A 21,417-nucleotide genomic window follows, 5' to 3' on the forward strand; every position below is an offset into this window, starting at 1 on the left:
GGAAGAAGTTGGAGCAGGAGAAGAATGGGATGAAGATTGTGGGGAAGAAGAAGGGGAAAGAAAATAAAAAAATAATGAAAAAAATGAAAGAAATCCAAACTTTTTGAGATATGAATCCGCATTCATTTTCTCGAAATTCAAATCATAAAAAGTCAAAATGTTGACTTTTCGGTCAAAGTTTGACTTTGACCAAATGAGTATTTTGCCCTTTGACTAAAGTTAGTGGGAAAATCCAAACTTTTGTTGGATAATTCGACTAACAAAATAGTAGGCTAAGTGTTCGCTTATAGTGGAGGCCCACTAAGATGGTTTTTTTCTATAAAACGAGCTTTTCAATTTGGTTTAAAGACTTTTGTCAATTTTGTCAAATTTAGTTTTTCAAAATTGGGCTGAAAAAAAGGAAAACTCAAAACCAAAATTCCATTTCTTTTTTTCATCTCTTTCTCTCTTTGTTTTCTTCATCCACTAGGTCCCACAACTCGGTTCTGGGTCCATAGTAGTCAACTCTAGTAGTGGTCTATTTGAGTTCGGGTCAAGATTCAGCGAAGAAGAGCGAGCGGTTTTCGGGAGCTACAAAGGTAATTTTAATTACTGAGTAGTGGTCTATTTGAGTTCGGGTCAAGATTCAATGAAGAAGAGCGAGCGGTTTTCGGGAGCTACAAAGGTAATTTTAATTACTGTTTTTCCTTCAATTGCATGCATCTTTTTCTTTAAATTAAAAGCAATTAAAGTGTAATTAGGTCCTTATTCCGCTGCGTTGTCTGAGTTCCATCAAGAAATTCTATTCTCCATGACAAATTAATACCTCCAATTGTTGATAAAGTTGTCTAGATTTCAAATTATTTTGAGGTGTTTTAGAAGTCTTGAACATGTACTTTCATCTCCTCAGCTGAATCATATTTCTTCAAAAAAAATTTCCAGTGTCGTGGATCTCTTCTCCTCCTGGTCTTCTTAAGCTTAACATCAATGGTGCTTGGAGTCCTTTGGATTATTCTTCCAATTATGGATCTATTTTGTGCGATTCAAATGGATCCATCATTGCGACATTTGGAAGTTTCCTAGATTCTCACAGAAGTCAAACTCATGTTGAATTTGCTAGCATTTCAATTGCTCTAAACCTGAATTTTAAAAACCTTGCTATTGAATCTGACTCTCTTTATGCAATCAGAGCTCTTCAAACAAATACACACTTCAAAAATAAATTTAGAGTTTGGTCGGAAGATATTCAAGCTTCTCTCTATTGCCCTTCTTCTTTTATTTTTCCCATTCAACGAGAGCTTATAATTTCGCCGCGCTCTCTTTGGCCAAATATGCCTACCAAACAAAATCCACCTCTTTTTTTTGGTCAAATACCACATTTGTCTTCCCATTATGGCTTTCCCATTTAACTCTATGTTGTACCTCCTTTTAATTCTTCATAAAATTTCTTACCTTTTTTTTAAAAAAAAATTGTTGTCAAACTCTTCGATTTACGGATATATAGGCATTTCGGTACATATTTTCATCCTATATTAATCAAGATTTCAATCATAAAACAACTTTATCGTTAGAGATTTTGTTAATTAGAAATTTTACAAATATTCTTTTAACTAATAACGATTATTTATTTTTTTACATTCATATTTAAGATTGATAGGTGATATTTTTTTTTAATAATATGTTGTATTTATTTATTTATTTTGTACATTCATTTTTTAGAAAGAAATTATTTTTTACATTCATATTTAAGATTAATGGATTAGATGTTTTTAATAATATGTTGTATGTATTTATAAAAGTTATCGACATATTAATTAACTTTTTCTATCGATGTTGAACTATGTGATTTATAGATATATCGATATAATGAATATTTCAATTTTTAACATCAAATCAATCTAAAGTATACATGAATTTGTATTTTTAGAAATTTTTTTGTAATAATATTTCGACGAAGTTAGAATTCCTTCATGGCATGAGAGATGGAGAATCAAGGAGGTTGCTAGAGAAAAAGGAGGGGTGAGGTTAGGATTCTTTCCATGAGTATAAAAGACAATTGGTTTGATTTAATAATTTGAGAAAGTTGAACCCTCAATTTTGATTTGAAGAAAATCAAAACTTACAAATCAAATCAATACTAATTAAAAAAAAATTAGGGACGACTGGACAAGCCAAAACAGAATGACATTTTAGAAAAATGACCAAACAGATTTTTGTTGGTGAGAATGATCAAATGACTAATTTGCATACTATTTAAATTAACAATGGACAAAAATACCCCTAGTGTCAAATCCCTATAAATATGGAGTATTTCAAATCATTCTAACAACCTAAAACAAGATCTAGTAAACTAAATCACCCAAAATCAAATATTGCGAAACAAATAAAAAAACTAAAATGGCTAAAATCAAATAGTAAATCAAACCTAACTTTAGTTCGTAAAACAGTATCTAAAATAATATCACTAAAACAAAACTATAAGTAAATATCTTGTATATAAAATAGCTATCAAATAAAGTCGACTTCATACTAATCAAGCTATGAAACAAATACCTGCTGCGTATCTTAGTATGAGTCAACTCATGTAAATATCTTATATTAGCTATAATCTTTCGTCATATTTTATCATACACCTAAGAATATATAACTTAAATCCAAGCTAAAAACTCCGTCAAGTCATGCAAATGAAAATATTTTATACCTAAAATACCATGAATCGTGGGCTTTTTTGCCCTTCTTGACGAATCTTCGAGGATGTATTTATGTGGCCCATGCTGGGAACTCCAACAAACCAAATATTAGAGATTTTCCAATTAATCAATAAAAAATAAAGTTGTATATATGTTCAAAGCACACGTATAAAGTATTTGTCACATCGTTTTAGAACAGAGTTAATATTTGTATTTCAAAGCACAAACATCTCATTTGATTATAGGTAAAAGATTTCCCAACCAACAAAACACTAACTTGAATTCACAAAAAGTAAATAACTAGAAATAACCATAAAATTAGTCCAAATAAAGTCTCATACTCTAAATGTTAAAGAGGGACAAAATATGGCTATTATGTACAATTTCTCAAAAAATTATTAAATCAAACTAAAACAATTTACATACAGATATATACATCAAAGAACCCAAGCCCATTTGGGCTTAATTATCCAGGCCCATCACAACTTAAAACCATTTTCCTTTTTCTTTTTATATATATGGTTATTTAAAATGTCGAATATAAATTTTTATAAAAATATTGACCAAATGACAATGTCAATATATATTTTTCAAAAAATAATTTAGATAAAATTTAAATAAATAAATAAATTTTCATTATTTAAAATTTAATGAACACCGTTAAAAATGATGGTAATTGGTCGAATTAAAAGATTAAAAATGCAGATACAATTTATGGATAATTGTTTTTCAATTTTTTTACAAAGTTATAGCATCTTTGACTTTGGCTTCTCTTTTTATCTTTGATTACTAAATTAATTCAATGACCCATAATTCAATAATTTTTTTTTCTTTCTAAAGTTTAACGGAGAATCCAACTTCTGACTTTTGAGTCAAAGATATGTGCTTTAACAAATTGATCTATACTCAAGTATGCATAATTCAGTAAAAGTTTGAGATACTCCATTATGAAAACAATATTTAATATATCATTACACACCATAATCAAAATAACTACTGACCTCTTGATTGCTACTACAATCGTATGTTAGTTGAGTTATGCTTACTTTAGTGACTAATATAATATAATTGTCTCTTTTATAACAGTAAAATCTATGGGTGATATTGGCTCGATTTTCTTTGATTTTAAGCTAATCAAAGAATCAAACCAAATTAATTAGTTTAGCTAAAATAGGAACCGAACCAATATCCAATAAAGAGTAAAACCGTTGGTTTGATTTTTCTTTAGTTCATTCATATGCGGTTTGATTCTTAATTTTTTTCATTTTAAAAAAGTTATGCTTTTGTCATTTTTCCTATTTGTGACCCAAAGTTACTTCTCAAGATCATTCAAATTTTCTATAGCATTTATTCAAAGTTACCATATTACTCAAATAGGTCTTGACAAAATACCCACACAAATGGAAATAAATCATAATTAAAACAATCTAAGGCCCCGTTTGGCAATCATTTTGTTTTTGAAAATTAAATCTATATCATCCACATTTCTTATAATGATTTGCATCTTTCTTAAATACAATGGTTGAATTCTTAGCCAAATTTCAAAAACAAAAACACTTTTTGAAAGCTGATTTTTTTTAGTTTCCAAAATTTGGCTTGGTTTTTTAAACCATTAGTGAAAAGTATGTAACAAAAGTAGAAATTTAGAGGTGTAACTAGTATACGTATACTTAATTTTCAAAAACAAAAACAAAAAATAAAATAGTTTCAAAACGGGGTCTAAATGATTTGTTGGTCGTTTCCTTTCATACCTCTCTTGACATAATAGGCATGCAGATTTCATTTCAATTTAAAAATTTATATATGCAATTACCTTTGAAATCTTATCTCTTGTAAGGTTTTTTTTCTTCCTTCCAGTCGTCTATCTCTCTCAAGTCAAATACCTCTTACACATATTTTGTATTTATGTGAAGAATTCAAGTTTATAGAAAGGAAATACGAGGAATTTTGTGTTTGTTTAGGTATATTTATATCTCTTTATTTGGTTTGGTTTTTTGTTGGATTTGTCAAACAAAAATCAAAAGTGATAAAAAAAAAATAAAAAAAAATTCTTGGTTCCAACCTATATCTAATGTTTTGCTAAAAAACCGAACCAATCCATTGGATCGGTTTGGTTTTTTCGATTTTTTTGTTATTTGCAGTACCCCTTAGCAAAATCTACATATCAAAGAACATTACAGGCTACTATAACTATACATTTTAACTGTCAGGTAAATTAAAGCTATACAATTTATCTGAGTGTATAGTGAAAGGATTGAACATGAAAGGTTCCTAAAAACAGCCCAAAAGGAATCTGTCCCACCCACTATCTTCTAAGTGATGGCTTCACATGTTGGTAATAAGGGGCAGTTTTGGTCCTAAAATTTTGAACCAAGTACAAGACAATTAATCCTAAAAATTTAAGTTCACATGAACATCTGTTCACTTTTTTCTTTTTTTAAATAACTTTTTTTTTTTTTAATAATTTTGGAGGGAAAAAATAGGAAGGTTCACATGAGCAATAAGAATGAGAAATGGGACCATGGTGATAAAAATAGATGTAATGAAGTTTACAAGAGAGTGGAGATTGGATTTGCCACCTACTAAATCAATGATCTTTGCCAACATCTATATATTTATATTTTGGTGGGTACCCCCTTTCTTTTTAAAAAAAAAAAAATTGAAATCTTAATAGATTTACCAAAAATAATTATATGCTAATTTTGAGGAATTTGGAATGATACCATATCATAATATATGATCATTGCTATATATTATGATAAAGATTATCATAATCACATCAACGATGTAAAATATAAATGTATGAATGATAATGATTTGACAAGTTTGAGTGCGTTCATTAAAAAAAAAAAGTTAAATAGAGTAGTTGTTATCATTTGTAATAATAAATGACTTTTAATTTAAAAATTAAATAGTAAAAATTCTTATAAATTAATTTATGTGCTAGATTAGTTTTTATTCTTCGAAAATTTTTATTATTAGCCACGTTCTTAGATTGTCAATATAATGTTAGAAAAATTAGTTCGGTATTTATTAATTCGTATACGTAGTCCATAAATTCCACATACTCAAAATAGAAAAAAAAAATAAAAATAAAACATTTTAACTTTCTTTATAAGAAAAAAAAAAAGCAATTTATCTTGATCATGTGGTGGTTTGGCAGATAGTATTGATGAAAGGTTTTTTTTCCTTATTTAGTCGATCAATACGTGAAAGTGGAGATTTGAACTTGTAGCGTTTGGTTGAAGATATATATCTTAGTCAATTAAATTATATTTATGTTGATTAAAACATTATTATTATTATTTTAAAGATAAAAATACATAAAAAAGCAAACAAAATTACAAATTTTCAAGGGAAGATTCAAAATCCCACCTAGGGTTTCTCTAAAATTGAGAGCAACACAAGCAAGACAGTAGGCAGCTGTATTGCATGCTCTACAACATAAAGCAAAGGAGAAAGAGAATATCATTGGCAACATTCCAAATCTGAATCACCACACTTTTATTTAAAACATTATTTTAATTAATTTGATCTTTATAATATTAAAGAAGTTCGAATTTAATCTATATATTTAGATAAAAACTCATAAATAGTTACTATGGTTTGATAATTTGTCATTTTCTTTAACATGTGGAGTGGGAAAATCGAATATCTGACTTCAAGATTGATAGCACAAAGACTATACACTCATTTTGATGAATAATTTGTCATGTTGGATATTAATTTAATTACTCTTTTTACTTAGTCTCATGAATATTAACCAAAGAAATAATAGTTAAGTGTTGCCTGGATTATAAATAATTACCCAATTAAAATCTGCTATGTGGTAGATATTTTTTTAAAGAAAAAAATGATTTTTATTTTTATTTAGTCATTGCCCTAAACCAAATGATGGAGACAATAATGGGGTGTATGACTCAAATCAAAATTAAGATCTAATGAAATATCTGATAGATTTATGCATGTATATGATAAATTTGTTTTTGAAAAAGGAAAAGCGATTTTTTTTTTTTTATATTTTGTTCAAAAATTAGTAAAATATTTAAAACCCGTTCTTAAAAATTAAAAGGAAAAAAAAGCAAAAAGATAAATTTTAAAAAGGATGGGTTAAAATACCTTACTTTTAAAATCTTTTCAATTTTAGGCTCTATACTTTCAAATGTCCAATTTTAATTCCGGTACTTTTAGTAAATATTAAATTTAGTCACTCAAAATTTATTTTTATTGAAATTGATTAAATAATCATAGAAACACAATATGTGAATATGTTTTCAAAATTTATAGTGAAAATGATAGTAAAAAATAAAAAGAATCGAAATATCCACGTAAATTAATATTAAGGACTAAATTTAATTGTAAGTATGTAGATTAAAATTGGATATTTAAAAATATAGAGATTAAAATAGTGAAAATATAAAAATTAAAATGATAATTTAATGTAAAGAATATTAATAAGAAACAAAATGGTTAGGGAAAAGGACAGAAGAAAGGAAGCAGAGAAGGATGGGACTGAGAAGGTCAATGAATGGGCTCTCTTATTGTTGGGGTCACTAACCATAGCCATACCTAATTTATAAAATTTATCTATTTATATAAAACTTTTATCTTTTTGGACATATTGTAAGGCTTTTGTCTCAACCTCATAAGAATTTTGGGTTTTTTTTTTTTTTTTTTTTTTCTTTTGAAGAATAAGATTTAACTTTTATTTCGATTTATTATTGTATCTGAAAGTTTTTAAAAAATTATTTTAAATTCCATATTCAGACAGAAAATAATTTAAATTCTTTATTTTGTTTGAAATGAAAAAAAAGAAATAAATGTAACTACTTTATTATTATTATTAATGGATTTCTACTCTTTTTTTTTTAATAGATTTTGATAGCTATTTGGATTTTTTTGTTTTTAATTTTTAAAATTTGAGCCTGTAAACATCAATTCTACCTTTCGTTGACCCATTTGAGAAGCCTGAAATGATAAATAATCAATTTTTAAAAAAACATTATTAATTGACCTTCTGCTGACATCATGTATATGTGAAATTATCTATTTGTCCTTCATTCAAATTCTTTTCTTTTCTTCTTCTCTCTTCTTCTCCGGTGATTTTTTTTCTTCGATTCTTCTTCCTCTTCTTCTCCGACGAGGATCTCTCTCTCTTCTTCTTTTCTTTTTCTTCTCTGACGAGTAACTTTGGCAAAACTTTTTTTTTTCTTTTTTATGTCTTCTTCACCTTCGACGCGACCAACTTCGACGAAAAACCACATCTAACTATGTTTGTAAGAGAGGAGAGTGATTTGTGTGTGAAGAAAAAAAAGAGAGAGCGAAAGAAAGAGAAAAAGGTGATTTGTGAGTGAAGAAGAGGAAGAGAGAGCGAGAGAGAGGAAATGAGAGTGATTTGTGAGTGAGGAAACGAAGAGAGAGCGAGAGCGAAATCGCTTTTCTGTGTGTGCGAATTTATTTTGGTAATTTCACTTGAATGTGATGTCAATAGAAGGTCATTTGTCAACTTTTTTTTTAAAGGATCACTTGTCACTTTGGGCTCAAATTTTGGGTTATTCGTACAAATTTCCTTTCAAATTACTTGTTTTACTATGTTTTCAAAAATCAAATCATGTTTTGAAAAAAAATAAGTTGTCTTTATTTTTTGAATTTGGCTTGAAATTCAACTATTTTACTTAAGATAAATAAAAACCATGGCAAGAAAGTCAAGAGAAATAGGCTTAATTTTAAAAAAAATAAAAAATAAAAAAAATCAAATGATTATCAAACAAGGTCTTAACTAAATCTTATTTTGATTCTTATACTTTCAATTTTGGTTCATTTTGAAATTTATACTTTCAATATTAGTTTATTTTGGTCTCTATACATTCAAAATATCTCCGTACTTCTAAACAATGACTATTTTAGTCCCTTCATTTTCGAGTGGTTAAAATGATCATTTTTAAAAGTATATGGATTAAAATGAACAAAAATTAAAAGTATAATAACCAAAATAAACCAAAATAGAAATTATAGGGATCAAAATTAATATTTTAAAAAAGATGACTAAAATGAGTTAAAATTAAAATAGAAGATCAAGGCAGTATTTAAATCAATCTGAGAATCCCTGAGAATCAAATTCCATTAATATTGAACTAAAATTTTTTTTTTTTTAAAAAAAAACCTACTTTGTTGTTAAGCTTTTATTTTCAACAAATAACCTTGTTTATGTGCAAGTTTTTTTTTTTTTGTTACAAAATTTCCTTTTAAAATTTTATTTCAAAATTTCCAAACAAATGTATGGAGAAATCTGAGAAAATAAATTAATAAAGAAAAACAAACAACGCTTTTAAAAATTAAAAAAAAAAGTCGAAGTAAATATCAGACAAATCTAATTCAGAAGTTTTGCAACTCTTTTTTTTTTTTTTGCTATATATAAAAATATGTTTATTGGGGTAATATTAACTATTTAATGCAATTGACACGTATAGAAAAATAGAAAGTAATATAAAACTACTTCTTCTTGTGACAGACTGACATGCCAAACTCATAGAAAGCAAACAGACAAATGAGATATATTAAAGTAACGGCGAACTTCAATAAATAGATGAAATAGACATATATATATTTCAGATATATTTATTATTTGTTATATATAAACGGCTCCATAAGTGACATAAAATTATTTAAATAAATTGAGGTTGGGCAGCCCAGGGGGAGGAATTTAATGAAAATAACATGGGGTGGCTATAATAGAAAAAGAGAATCTTAATTATTAAAGAAAAAAAAAATTGAGTTATTTGAGGTTTTGGAATAATGTTATTTTATTACATTCCAATAATTTATTTTTCTTTCTTTTTCTTTTTTAGTTTTCTAATAATATACTTGCATAATATATTTCTTTTTTCTTTTTAATAAATATTTCATGGGAAAAGAGAATCTTGATGCATGATTAAAAAAATAAAATTAAAATAAACAAAAAAAAGTTTATTTGAGGTTTTAATTCTCTAATAATATGTATATACACAAACATACTTACAAATGTTCGACAAAACAAACTTTTATTAAGGAGTGAATATATATGTTTCATAGTAAGGATATTTATAGTTTATTTTTCTATTTACACAAAATAACAAAACTTAATCTTCTTTGATAGAGACTGATATAAATTTATCATTGATACTATGCGATAGACATTGATAGAAGTCTGCCAGCGTTTTTTTTTTTTGTTATTTATGTAAATAGTTTGATTTTTTTTCCTTATGTAAAGATTTTTTTTTTTTTTTTTAAAAACAAAATTTACAATGTGACATTCAAAATGTAGATGGTGAAAATTCTTGGGTATACCTTATAATCAAATAAATTAGGTTCAAATGGATAACAAAGAGATAAAGGATTATTAATCAATAAGATTTTTTTTTACCTATTGCATTGTTATATTAATATGTATCAATATGTGAAATGTTTGAATGTTATTGTAAGAGAAAAAAAAGGAGAAGAGATATGCCTACTTATAGATCAGGTGTTTAGGTAGAGGACGCTCTAACCTGGACTATTCAAGCCCTTGACAATGACAATGCATCGGTTCACACACGTGACCATCAACATTACACAACTTTCTTCGTTTCTCTTTTAGTTTACTTCCTATCGTATCTATATAAATAGATAGACATCTAAGGAGAATTCAATCAACTATATCTATCTTTAATTGAAATCTCAAAAGTTTGAACTTTTACCTCCACTTGTGGATGAACCAAATTTTTTTGATAAAATGATTGACGTCTATGAATATTTTTTTTAATAAGTCATAGAGGTCCATATTTTCTTCATATTGTTTGTAATGTAATATTACAAAAAAGAAAAAAAAAAAACCACATAAAGTAGATTAATAGTTCATCTCTCCCCTTTTGAATTAACATATATAGATCCATTTGAGGTTTTAGTTTTAGTTTTTAAAAATAATGGTCGTTCTATGACTTTATGACCCTTTCTTTACAACAGTCCTTTGTATTTTTAAAGTAACATTTGCATTCTTTGCTTAATTTTTTTTAAAGAATATAATAGTAAAAAATAAATTTCCAAAACCACTTTGTATTTCTTCGAAACTTTACATGAATTTTGAAAACGAGAGAATCAAATCCTTAATTTCAAACGAGAGAATCAAATCCTTAACTTCAAAGTTAGGTTCATATTAACTGATTTAATTATATATAATTGGATAATTCATCTATTCTAATTAATATAATATACATATAAATATTAGGATAATAATTAAGCGGGCGTTTGGGACAAGGGTTATCATCAAAATATAATAACTACCTCTCGCTACCTTAAAGATTATTTCAAAACCTCCAATTAGCTACAGTCAATAGTATTGCAAAACCTTATTTACTATAGTATTTACTATTTACTACCGTTTTTACTATTTTACATTGATAATTTTTTTATTTGCAACAGTATTTACTATTTTCTTTTCAAATTAAAATAATTTATATCTCAAACACATGCTATTATAATTCAAACTAAAATAATCTACACCCAAATATAAATTATCATAATCTAACTATAATAACTAACTTATTGTCCAAACATCCCCTAAGTTTCTCCGTTCTAAAAGGAACATGACTGTGTAGTTTAGACTGCTCTTATATTTTCATATGCAACCTTCATTTTGTATGTAGTAGAAAAATAACAATTAACTTTTTAAAAAATAAAAAAAATGTATTTATCACGTGACAAATTTTAATCAAACACCAGCCTAATTATTTTACTAAATATTACATGCGGGTGGAAACGCCCTGTTTCACAACTTTTACTGAGACTGAACTCTGCGTATGAATCAGTTACAAGAGAGATACAGAGAGAGAGAGAGAGGAAGGAATCTCAAGGCTATGGGATTGAGAGGCGTTTTGTGGCCGTAAGTTTGTCAGCGATCTGTCTGATATTCATTCACAAGATAACTCTCTCCACTTTCCATTTCCATTTTCCTCCCACTTTTCTCGCTCTTCCCTTCAGTTCCTCTCTGCTCCAATCCTCTGTCTCTCCCGCCATTTCCAACGCCATTGAAGACCCTTCACTGCCACCTTCACTATCACATTCTCTTTCCCTCCAAAGAGACGACCAAATCGAAGATATCATTCAATCCCCAGTTCTTTTCATCGCACTCGAGATATTAGGAATACCCATTTGTGTAAGAACTTGAGGGATTTCTGGGTTTGTGGGCTTCCTCTGTTTCAGCCATGTCTGTAGTATTCAACTCGCTTTTGATTTCCATCTTCTTTCTGGTTTTTTCTTCCCCTTCTGCCATTTCTGAGTCCACTGAGCTTTCTACTTTAATGGCGATTAAAACTTCATTAGACCCACATAACACTTTATTAACGTCATGGAATCCGTCTTCAAACCCATGTGGTGGGTACTTTGAGGGAGTTGCTTGTAACGAACAAGGCAAAGTGGTGAATATTTCTCTGCAGGGGATGGGGCTTTCCGGCTACATTCCCGCGGCCATCGCCGATCTTAAGAGTTTGACGGGGCTGTACTTGCATTTCAATGCTCTGGTCGGTGAAATTCCTAAGGAAATTGCGAGTTTGAATGAACTGACTGATTTGTATCTTAATGTGAATCAGCTCTCTGGGGTGATTCCTTTTGAGATTGGGAATATGGAAAATCTTCAAGGTGGGTTTAAGTTGTTTATGTTCTGGTTTTTGCTTGATGACTTTTCTATGAACTTGAAATCGGTTTAGAACTAGAACTTATATAGCATGAACTTCAATTCCCATGTCTTTGCTTGAGTTTTAATTGGTTGTTTAAATGATTAATCTGCTGAAGTGAACTAATAAACTCAATGTTCTGGGAGAGGCTGCTTGTGTTTTGAATGCTTTTATATCAGTGTATGTTGCTAAAGCTGAGTTTTCAAAGCTTGGCTTAGGGTTTTTGTTTTCTTTGTGCTTAATAGTTGATTTGAATAGGTAGAAATAAATTGTGGGGATCTTTATTTTTCAGTGCTGCAGCTTTGTTACAACAAATTAACTGGTGGGATACCATCACAAGTGGGAAATATGAAGGTGCTCAATGTTCTTGCTCTGCAGTATAATCAGCTAACAGGAGCAATTCCTGCAAGTTTGGGGAATTTGACTGCGCTAACGCGGTTGGACTTGAGTAACAACAAGTTTTTCGGTCCCATTCCCGTGATATTAGCTGATGCTCCTGCTCTTGAAGTTCTTAATGTCCAAAACAACTCGCTAACCGGTAACGTTCCTCCAGGTAATGTGATCTTGCCGATGGCGAATCGTTTGTGATCTCTCTTTGTGTTGTGCACTTAATTGTCTGAGAAGTTCTGAGAGATAGTCATTTTGTAATCATTCTTAATGGAAATTCAGGTTTGAAGAGATTGAAGGAAAAATTTCTGTACCTCAACAACCCAAATCTTTGTGGAGTGGGATTTCAGGACCTAGATCCTTGTAGTAAGTTGAAAAGTTTGAATCCGAGCCGACCCGAACCATTTCTACCTCAACTACCTGGCAATCCTTCTGGTAGAGATATCCCTGAGTCGGCTAATTTACGCCCCAATTGCAATGGAAGTAACTGTTCAAGACAGTCGAAATCTTCACGAGTCGGAGTCGCTCTCGGAGTGATTGGAGTTTTTGCTGCTTTCTCAGCCATTGGTCTTGCAACATTTTCCTGGTATCGCCGCAATGAACATACATTTGGAAGTACTTCAAATGGTATAAGTAGACGGATTATTACTAGCCAAGTCAGGGAAGTCTACAGAAGGAATGCTTCTCCTCTCATCAATCTAGAGTATTCAAATGGATGGGATCCATTAGCCAAAGATCACGGTGGGAGTGCATCATCACGAGAGATATTCAAGAGCTTCATGTTTAATCTAGAAGATGTCGAGCGGGTAACACAATGCTTCTCAAAGTCGAACTTATTAGGGAGGAACAATTTTTCGACTCTTTACAAAGGAAAGTTGAGAGATGGATCAGTTGTTGCTATCAAGTGCATTGGCAAGACTAGCTGCAAATCTGATGAAGCTGAATTCTTGAAGGGCTTGAAGATACTAATCTCAATGAACCATGAAAATCTTGTTAAGTTCAGAGGTTTATGCTGTTCAAAAGACCGTGGAGAATGCTATCTGATCTATGATTTCGTTGCAAATGGAACTTTGATGCAATATCTTGATGATAACAATGGCAGTGGGAAGTTTCTCGATTGGTCCAACCGAGTATCGATCATATGCGGAATCGCCAGAGGTTTGTGTTACTTTTTCCTTGAGACATGAGCTTGAGCTATTCATACAAGCATCAAAATATGAAACTGCTGTTATTATCTGACTAACTCATTTTCTAGTTTTCTGCTCGATTACAAGTTTCTGAATTCGAAATTGATTTTTGTGGCTTTCGCGAAACCTTTTACTGAATTCTGAAGTTTTCCGTGGTTTCCAAGCCAGGTTTGGGATATTTGCACAGAAAGATTGGAAAGAAACCTGCATTGATTCACCAGAACATATCAGCTGATAAAGTGCTCATTGATGAAAACTACAACCCCTTGCTCTCAGATTCTGGCCTACACAAACTTCTAGCCGATGACATTATCTTCTCGATGCTAAAAGTCAGTGCTGCGCTGGGATACCTCCCTCCTGAGTACACGACAACAGGTCGATTCACCGAGAAGAGCGATATCTACGCATTTGGAATGATTGTACTTCAAATCATCTCCGGGAAATCAAGCATCATGAAGTTGAACTACAACACTATCGAGTCACGTCGGTTTGAGGAGTTCATTGACTCTAAGCTTGAAGGAAGATTCTTAGAATCAGAGGCAGCTAAACTAGGGAAACTTGCAGTGATCTGCACTCACGAATATCCCGAGCTTCGTCCGACAATCGATGTTGTCGTTCAAGAACTCGAGGAAATGGTGAAGTTTGGGATTTCTGTAGAGTCCATGCCTTAATTTTCAGATGAAGCCATATAGAAGCTAAGCAGAGCACTGACTACTAATATATTATGATGTAAATGAAGGTTTTTATAAATATTTTTCATGCTACTGTGCTATTTAATGTAGAAAGGTATAAAAATGGTATGTATGTCCATGTAAAAAACCAGGCCTTTGTTGAAGAATAATAATGTAAATTAGAGAATCATCATTTTGTTGTAATAGTTACTGTGATTTGCATACTTCTATTAAAATCCTTCTTGATTTTCCCTTCCTCAAGCTGCAGGTAAAACAACTATATTCAAAGTTCCAAATCTTTGATGAACAACTTTCATTTTGTCACATGATGAAAGTATTGATTTTGACATAGACAGTTTGGAAAAATATGTGGGTCAAGAAAAGATGGAAAACATGAGTTGTTTTCCATCAGAATTTTAATGATTAAAATTCATGTTCAACTAATAATTTTTGGTAGCACTGATTAAGAAAAATGACATTATTATGGTCATTTGAAATAGCTGTCTAAGAGCTAAGAAAGTTGTTACAAAATAGACCAAAATTAATGTGAGTTCAGGATTATTTCTGGTAATAATGAATTTAAATGTTCTTTTTTAAAAAATCAAATGTTTGGCTGTATAGTCAAATATCAAGAAACATATCGTGAAGTGTTTTTAATTAATATAAACCACTAATAAAAAAAATTTCATGATGATCAGTCCAAGGTAATTTTGATAATTTTAAGAAAACTTAAAAAGTTGTTCTTAGAGGAAAAATAATTAGTACAAGGTGAATTGTTTTCAAAAGTTATCTCATACTTTTTTTTTTTTTTGAGGACTTATACTCCTTAATATTTTTCAATAGCAATTTTCAATTAATAACCAAAATAAAAGTACTTTTTATTTATTTGTTGAAAAGCTATCCAAAAGTTATTTTAAATTCACCGAAATCTTCCAAAATATAATGGACTAAACAAACATGTCCAATAAATTGTCAAAAAGTTCGAAACGAATTAATTCTAATCAGTAAACAAAGCACTCTTAGTCGTTAGGGGACATTTGAACCAAAGGAATAAATATAAATCTTGAAAGATGGGGAATGACGGGCTAAGAGAGGAAGAGATTAGACATTTAATGGACCTTTATTTCGACCCCTTGGCCTTGGCTATGTCGAGGTCAAAGAGCTCAATCTACCTTTGAAGACATGTCCAACACGTCCTCGGCCCAATAGGTCCACGATACGCTCGATTTCACTTACTTGTTAATCCGATCCTTGAAGAAAGAGACCTAGATCGAATACTAATATAAATATACTTTTATAAGCTAAGTGACTAAAGTATCAGAGTGTACATGGTAAGTATCAAATAGTTATGTAATTTTTCTATTTTGTATGCTACATTCTTCTCCTCTTTAAATAAATTTATTAATCACCAAATTTAACAAATAGATAAAGCTACTACCAAATTTTTACGTAAGTTAAAATATTGAAAACTCAAATAAAAGGTTTTATCTCTTCCATTTGTTACAAGATTTGACTCGACTACAACAATAGACAAAACTACCCGCTAGGACTCCTTAAACAAATTAAAAAGCTTCAATACGATGATCTCGATTAACCTAAAAACTCAAGCTAATAAGTAAAAATGTAAATTTAATATTATACTATGAAACAAAATTCATTACTGGCATCATTTAGAAATCCAAGCAGTGAGCAACAATGGGAATAAGGCCTTTGGTATTTATGAACCAGAGAAAAAGGGCAAAAAAAAGAAGGGCTCCAAAGTTCGACATGGGCGGTGATGTCGGAACTGTTGTCGTTTTCTTTGGACGACAGGTGAAATGAAGTGTGTGTATTGTTAGACACGTGAATATTATTTGTCGGAATCCTTGTAAGAGAAAGAAGAAAAAAAAAAATTAAAGACAAGAAAACACTGCTTTTTCTTGTTGCTTTTTTCCATCTCTAATTTTGTTGCCTGTGATCAAAATTTGTCATCTTCTTCTTTTTGTTTTTAATTTTGATTTTCTGACACTGATTTTAATTTTTAGCATGGTTCAGCCTCGTGTGTAATTGAATAATTGCACAGATGATTGGTTTAAGTAATAATGTGACCAATCTCGACTCCTCGTGCTACTAAAAATAAATTGAACTTTAGTGTTGGAGTTGTAAGTGAGATTTTCTACTCCAGCTGAAAATTTTGCTCCACTGTCATTTTTGAAATAGAAGAAATAGGCATAAAAGTCTATACTCCCCCTTTCTTTAGGGAAAAAAAATAATAATTTTTAATAATTTTTTTAAAAAAATTAATTGTCACGTGGTAATTTTTCATCGAGTGTAACATCGGTTACACAATAGATAAATTTTTTCCTTAAAAATAAGTGTGCGGTTTTCAAAGCAATTGATAGTTAGTTTCATATGTTGCTTTTGATAGATAAAAAGATTTGTATTAAATCATGGTAGATTTAATTATATTAATACTTTAATAATCTTTCTCACTTACGGACTTAAATATTTGTAAAAGATCTAACATGCAATAAGTAAAAATCCATATTTATTAAAGAGTAAATAACATTACAATGTTCAAATACAAATTCCTACTCTGATAACATGTTTGATTCACTCAAAAACTTAAGTTGAAGGATTAAGTTAAATTTAATTGTATCAACAATTTAATAAGTAATATTTCATCATCAACGATTGTATATATGATAACAAAAATAAATGTTAAAGTATAAAGTTGAAGTTTTTATTTTTTTTTATCTTAAATTTTCAAAATTATAAATTTAGTTGTCGGATTTTGATATATTTAAAAAGAAAATACTTTGATGCATCTTAGGCTGCACCCATCTTTATGCAAGTCATCCAATTGTCCAATCACAAGTTGCCATGTGACAAACTTTTTTTTTTAATATATATATATATTTCTTTTTGTCATTGAAGGATTGCATAGAGATGGGTGTAATATAGTTGTACCCAAGCATTACTTATCATGGATCTATTAAATACAAAATTGAAAATTTATATAATAGATTTATTATTTAAAATTTAAAATTGGTTGAGAGTACAATAACTAAAATTGAATAAACTTCAAAATATGAGAACCAAAATGATATTTTAAGTTTAAAAAAACAAACTTTTTAGAATTTATACCATACAAATTTAAAAGTTTATGAACTCATTGAACACAAAACTCGTGGCAGATGGATTAGACCTGTAATTCAAGCCCTTTTCAAAAAAAAAAAAATAAAATAAATAATAATAATAATAATAAAAAATAAAAATCTGAAAACAGTGTCTTGAAGATAGGATTATAATACTCTTTTATCTTTTTTCCTTTTTTCCAACTTTAACCATATACAAGGTGGAGGATTCAATAGAGAGTTCATGATTTATAATGTTGACAGATTGAACAGATTAAAATGACTATTTGATTGGATTGTATAATTCTTTTAAAAGGATAAGTGAGGAATTCAAATCCATTGACTGATTAATCATAAATTGAATCGAATTCTTCGATTGAGAACCTTTGTACATTTTTACATAGTAGTCCACACTAACATTTACAATCAATAACCTGCAAATTTGATGTTCCAAAACCATCTAACACAGAGTATATCTCAGAAACATGGGGATGAGATTTATCACGAACCAAGAACTCATGAACAACTCCCTCAAGTTCAATCCAACTGCACCCTGGAACTTTAGTTAAATTCTGCTTTTTCATCGTCATTCGTACCTTACTCGCAGCAGTCCACAGGCCGAGACGTGCGTAAATGTTTGAAAGAATAACATAAGAACTTGAGTTACATGAATCCATCCTCATAAGATATTTGGCAATTGGTTCTCCCATGGCAAAATTCTCATGGTTTTGGCAAGCACTAAGCAAAGTCCTCCATATTATATCATTTGGCTCAATGGGCATCTCTTCTATGAATTTCAATGCTCCTTCAATTAGTCCTGCTTTGCCAAGGATGTCAACCATGCATCCATAGTGTTGTAGCTTTGGCTCTAACTTGTGAACTTTTCTCATCAACTCAAAACAAATCATCCCTTCTTTAACCAGCCCGGCATGTGCACAGGCATTCAACACCCCAATGAAAGTGATACCATCTGGTTTCACCGAAAGTCTCTGCATCTCCACGAGCATCCCGAAAGCCAATTCGCCCAAACCGTTTCTCGCCATTCCACTAATCATAGCATTCCAATGGTTGATACCCTTTTGTTCAATGCCTTCAAATATCAACATGGCGTTCTCGATGCTGCCACATTTAGAATACATGTCAATAAGGGCAACACCGACCTTCCCCATCACAGAAACACCATTTTCTACTAAATAGCTATGCATACTTGCAGCCTTCTCAATGCGTCCTAACTGAGAAACGGCTGAAAGCGCGACCACCAATGTCGTTTCATCGGGAGATAAGTTGGTTTGTCTCTGCATCTTATGAAAGATTTCTAATGCTTCCGAGTAATAACCATTCTGAGCATAGCCGGCCATCATGGCATTAAAAGCAACCACATCTTTCTCGGGCATTTCATCAAACAGGTTCCTTGCAACCTCAATATCACCCAATTTTGCATAACCATCGATCATATTGGACCAACTAATTACATCTCTTTTCGGCATTCTATTGAACAAACTATGAGCAAATTCTATGCGCCCACATTTAGCAAAACCACCAATAATCGTGTTCCAAGAAACCAAGTCTCTCTCAGGCATTTTCTCAAATAGTTCCAATGCTAACCCAACACCATCTTTTGTTTGTGCAAACCCACCAAGCATTGAGTTCCAAGAGATTAAATTCTTATCTTCCGATGGCATAGAATCAAACAATTCACGAGCCAAATCAATCATCCCACATTTCACATAACCATCAATCATTGAATTATACGACACAGAGTCCTGCATTGGCATTCTGTCGAACACCTGCCGTGCAAACTCAATATCCCCACACCGCAAATACATCGCAATCAAACAATTAAGCAGAAACAAATTCGATCCAATTTCTAACTTCATCAACAACCCATGAATCTGTTTCCCTTGCTCCACTAAACACACACGAGCACATGCTTTCAGAATCAAAGAAAACGAAAACTTATCGACAAAAAATCCATTCTCAAGCATCATACAGAACAATACCAGAGCTCGAACAGGGTCATTCCCGTGTGAATACGATTTGATCACAGCATTCCAGAGAAACGGATCGTCATCGCGGTGATCCCGATTCCGACGAGTTCTTTGAACAGCATGGCGAGTGAAGAAGACGTAGCGAGCGAATTCCACGAGCGGTTTGCGGGTAGAAGAAATGGAATTGAGAATGATTTTGGTTGTGAGTGAAGAATTTTTGAAGTAGCCGGTTTTGATGATTCTGGCGTGGATTTGATTCACGTCGTTCTGAGTCTCGCAGTGACGGAGGAGAAGAAGGGTCAGCGGTGTTGAGGGCCATGAATGGCATGAATTTGCAGAAACAAGCATTAATTCGAACTTTCTTCTGCTATGAAGTTCCAGAAATTTTGAATTGATGAGGAGTTTTCACTGGTGCTTGCAGTTACAGATGGAGTTGGAGGGATTGGCTGTCTTCGCTTCCTCATCCCAACAGTTTTGCAAACGGCTAATTAGGGGCTGTTGGGTAGCCCAACTCGAGTTGGGTTTGGTGGATAAAAAACAGTCGGACCTCTGTTTATTGCGTAGATAAAAATAAAATGGGAGATTTAATATTCCATCATTTTATCACATTCACTCTCACTCTCACTCTTTTTTTCAATTGTCTTCATTACTCCCCCAATTTATCATTTCTCTCCCTATGTCTCTTCACATTTATTTTTCTTCTCTTATCTTCTCTCTTCTTTCATCGTCTGGTTCGTCCTTTTCATCTTCTCTCTTCTTATTCTGTTTGATTCGTACGAGTTTTATTTTTTCTTTCGTTCCTCAACTCCTCTTCTCTTTTCATATTTTTTATGGCTGTAAAATTTCTTTAGCCCAAGATTTTAATTTTTTTTTGGGATTGATGTTCTGGATCTGGATCTGTATATTCGTGTTTTGATTCTCTCATGTTCTGTTCTTCTTTGCATGTTAGATTAGTCTATGGTTTTAATTTTTCTTTTTGAATTTATGTTCTAGGTTTGGATCTGTAAGTTCGTATTTTGATTCCCTCATGTTTTATTCTTCTTTGCATGTTAGATTAGCCCACGGTTGTCTGAGTTTTTTTCTCCATCTTTTCACAAATATGTGGTCGATTTCATGTACAACGTTGCATGCTAGATCTGTTGTGTTAAGATTTTTTCCTATATAGATTTTTTGGTTTCCATCTTCGAGTAGAGTTTTTTGTTCTTCTTTGTCTCGGCTATTTTTTTCCGCTCGGTATATGTTTTTCTTCTTCGTGCTTTCCAAGTGACTAGTTTCAAATTTTGCATTCTCATTTTCATTTTAGAGCATTGATTCTTTGTTTGTGTTTATGATTTGTGGACTGTTTTGTTTATACATCTTAACCAGTTTGCTTTTTTTTAGCCGTTGGCCTTTTTTTGCTTCCATTTAAATTGATTTCAATATTCTTTTTTTTATCCTGTTTTGTATATTGAAATTGAACTTCTATTTTACAATTTTTTTTTTAATGATAATTTCGTTTTTTTTGGAGTTGGATTTCTTCCAAGAAAGAGATATACCCAATCCTTAAGTCTTTTGATTTTTTTCTTTTGTCTATTTTTGTCTGATATATTATATTGTATTTAATATATTGATAAAACAGTCCTATTCAATGCTCAACCAACCAATATTTACTTACTCTACTACATCATTTAATTATGAGTTGACTGTCTTTGATGTGTGTTTAATAAGGTCATT

At 30.7% G+C, this 21,417-nt stretch overlaps 2 protein-coding genes across 2 annotated transcripts; one reads left to right on the plus strand and one right to left on the minus strand.

Moving 5' to 3' along the window:
• The first annotated feature begins 11,460 nt into the window (after positions 1-11,460).
• LOC120090925 (LRR receptor-like serine/threonine-protein kinase GSO1) lies at positions 11,461-14,804 on the plus strand. Its single transcript, XM_039048622.1, has 4 exons — positions 11,461-12,320; positions 12,648-12,908; positions 13,025-13,900; positions 14,098-14,804. Exons 1-4 carry the CDS (start codon positions 11,888-11,890, stop codon positions 14,598-14,600), a joined length of 2,073 nt encoding a protein of 690 aa, XP_038904550.1. The 5' UTR covers positions 11,461-11,887; the 3' UTR covers positions 14,601-14,804.
• A 3,216-nt stretch (positions 14,805-18,020) lies between these two features.
• Positions 18,021-20,258, minus strand: LOC120069906 (pentatricopeptide repeat-containing protein At2g45350, chloroplastic). Its single transcript, XM_039021743.1, has one exon. The coding sequence runs from the start codon at positions 20,050-20,052 to the stop codon at positions 18,130-18,132; it is 1,923 nt and encodes a 640-aa protein (XP_038877671.1). The 5' UTR covers positions 20,053-20,258; the 3' UTR covers positions 18,021-18,129.
• Between the last annotated feature and the right edge of the window lie 1,159 nt (positions 20,259-21,417).

Source organism: Benincasa hispida, chromosome 1, assembly GCF_009727055.1.
Source record: "Benincasa hispida cultivar B227 chromosome 1, ASM972705v1, whole genome shotgun sequence".
NCBI classification, from domain to species: domain Eukaryota; kingdom Viridiplantae; phylum Streptophyta; class Magnoliopsida; order Cucurbitales; family Cucurbitaceae; genus Benincasa; species Benincasa hispida.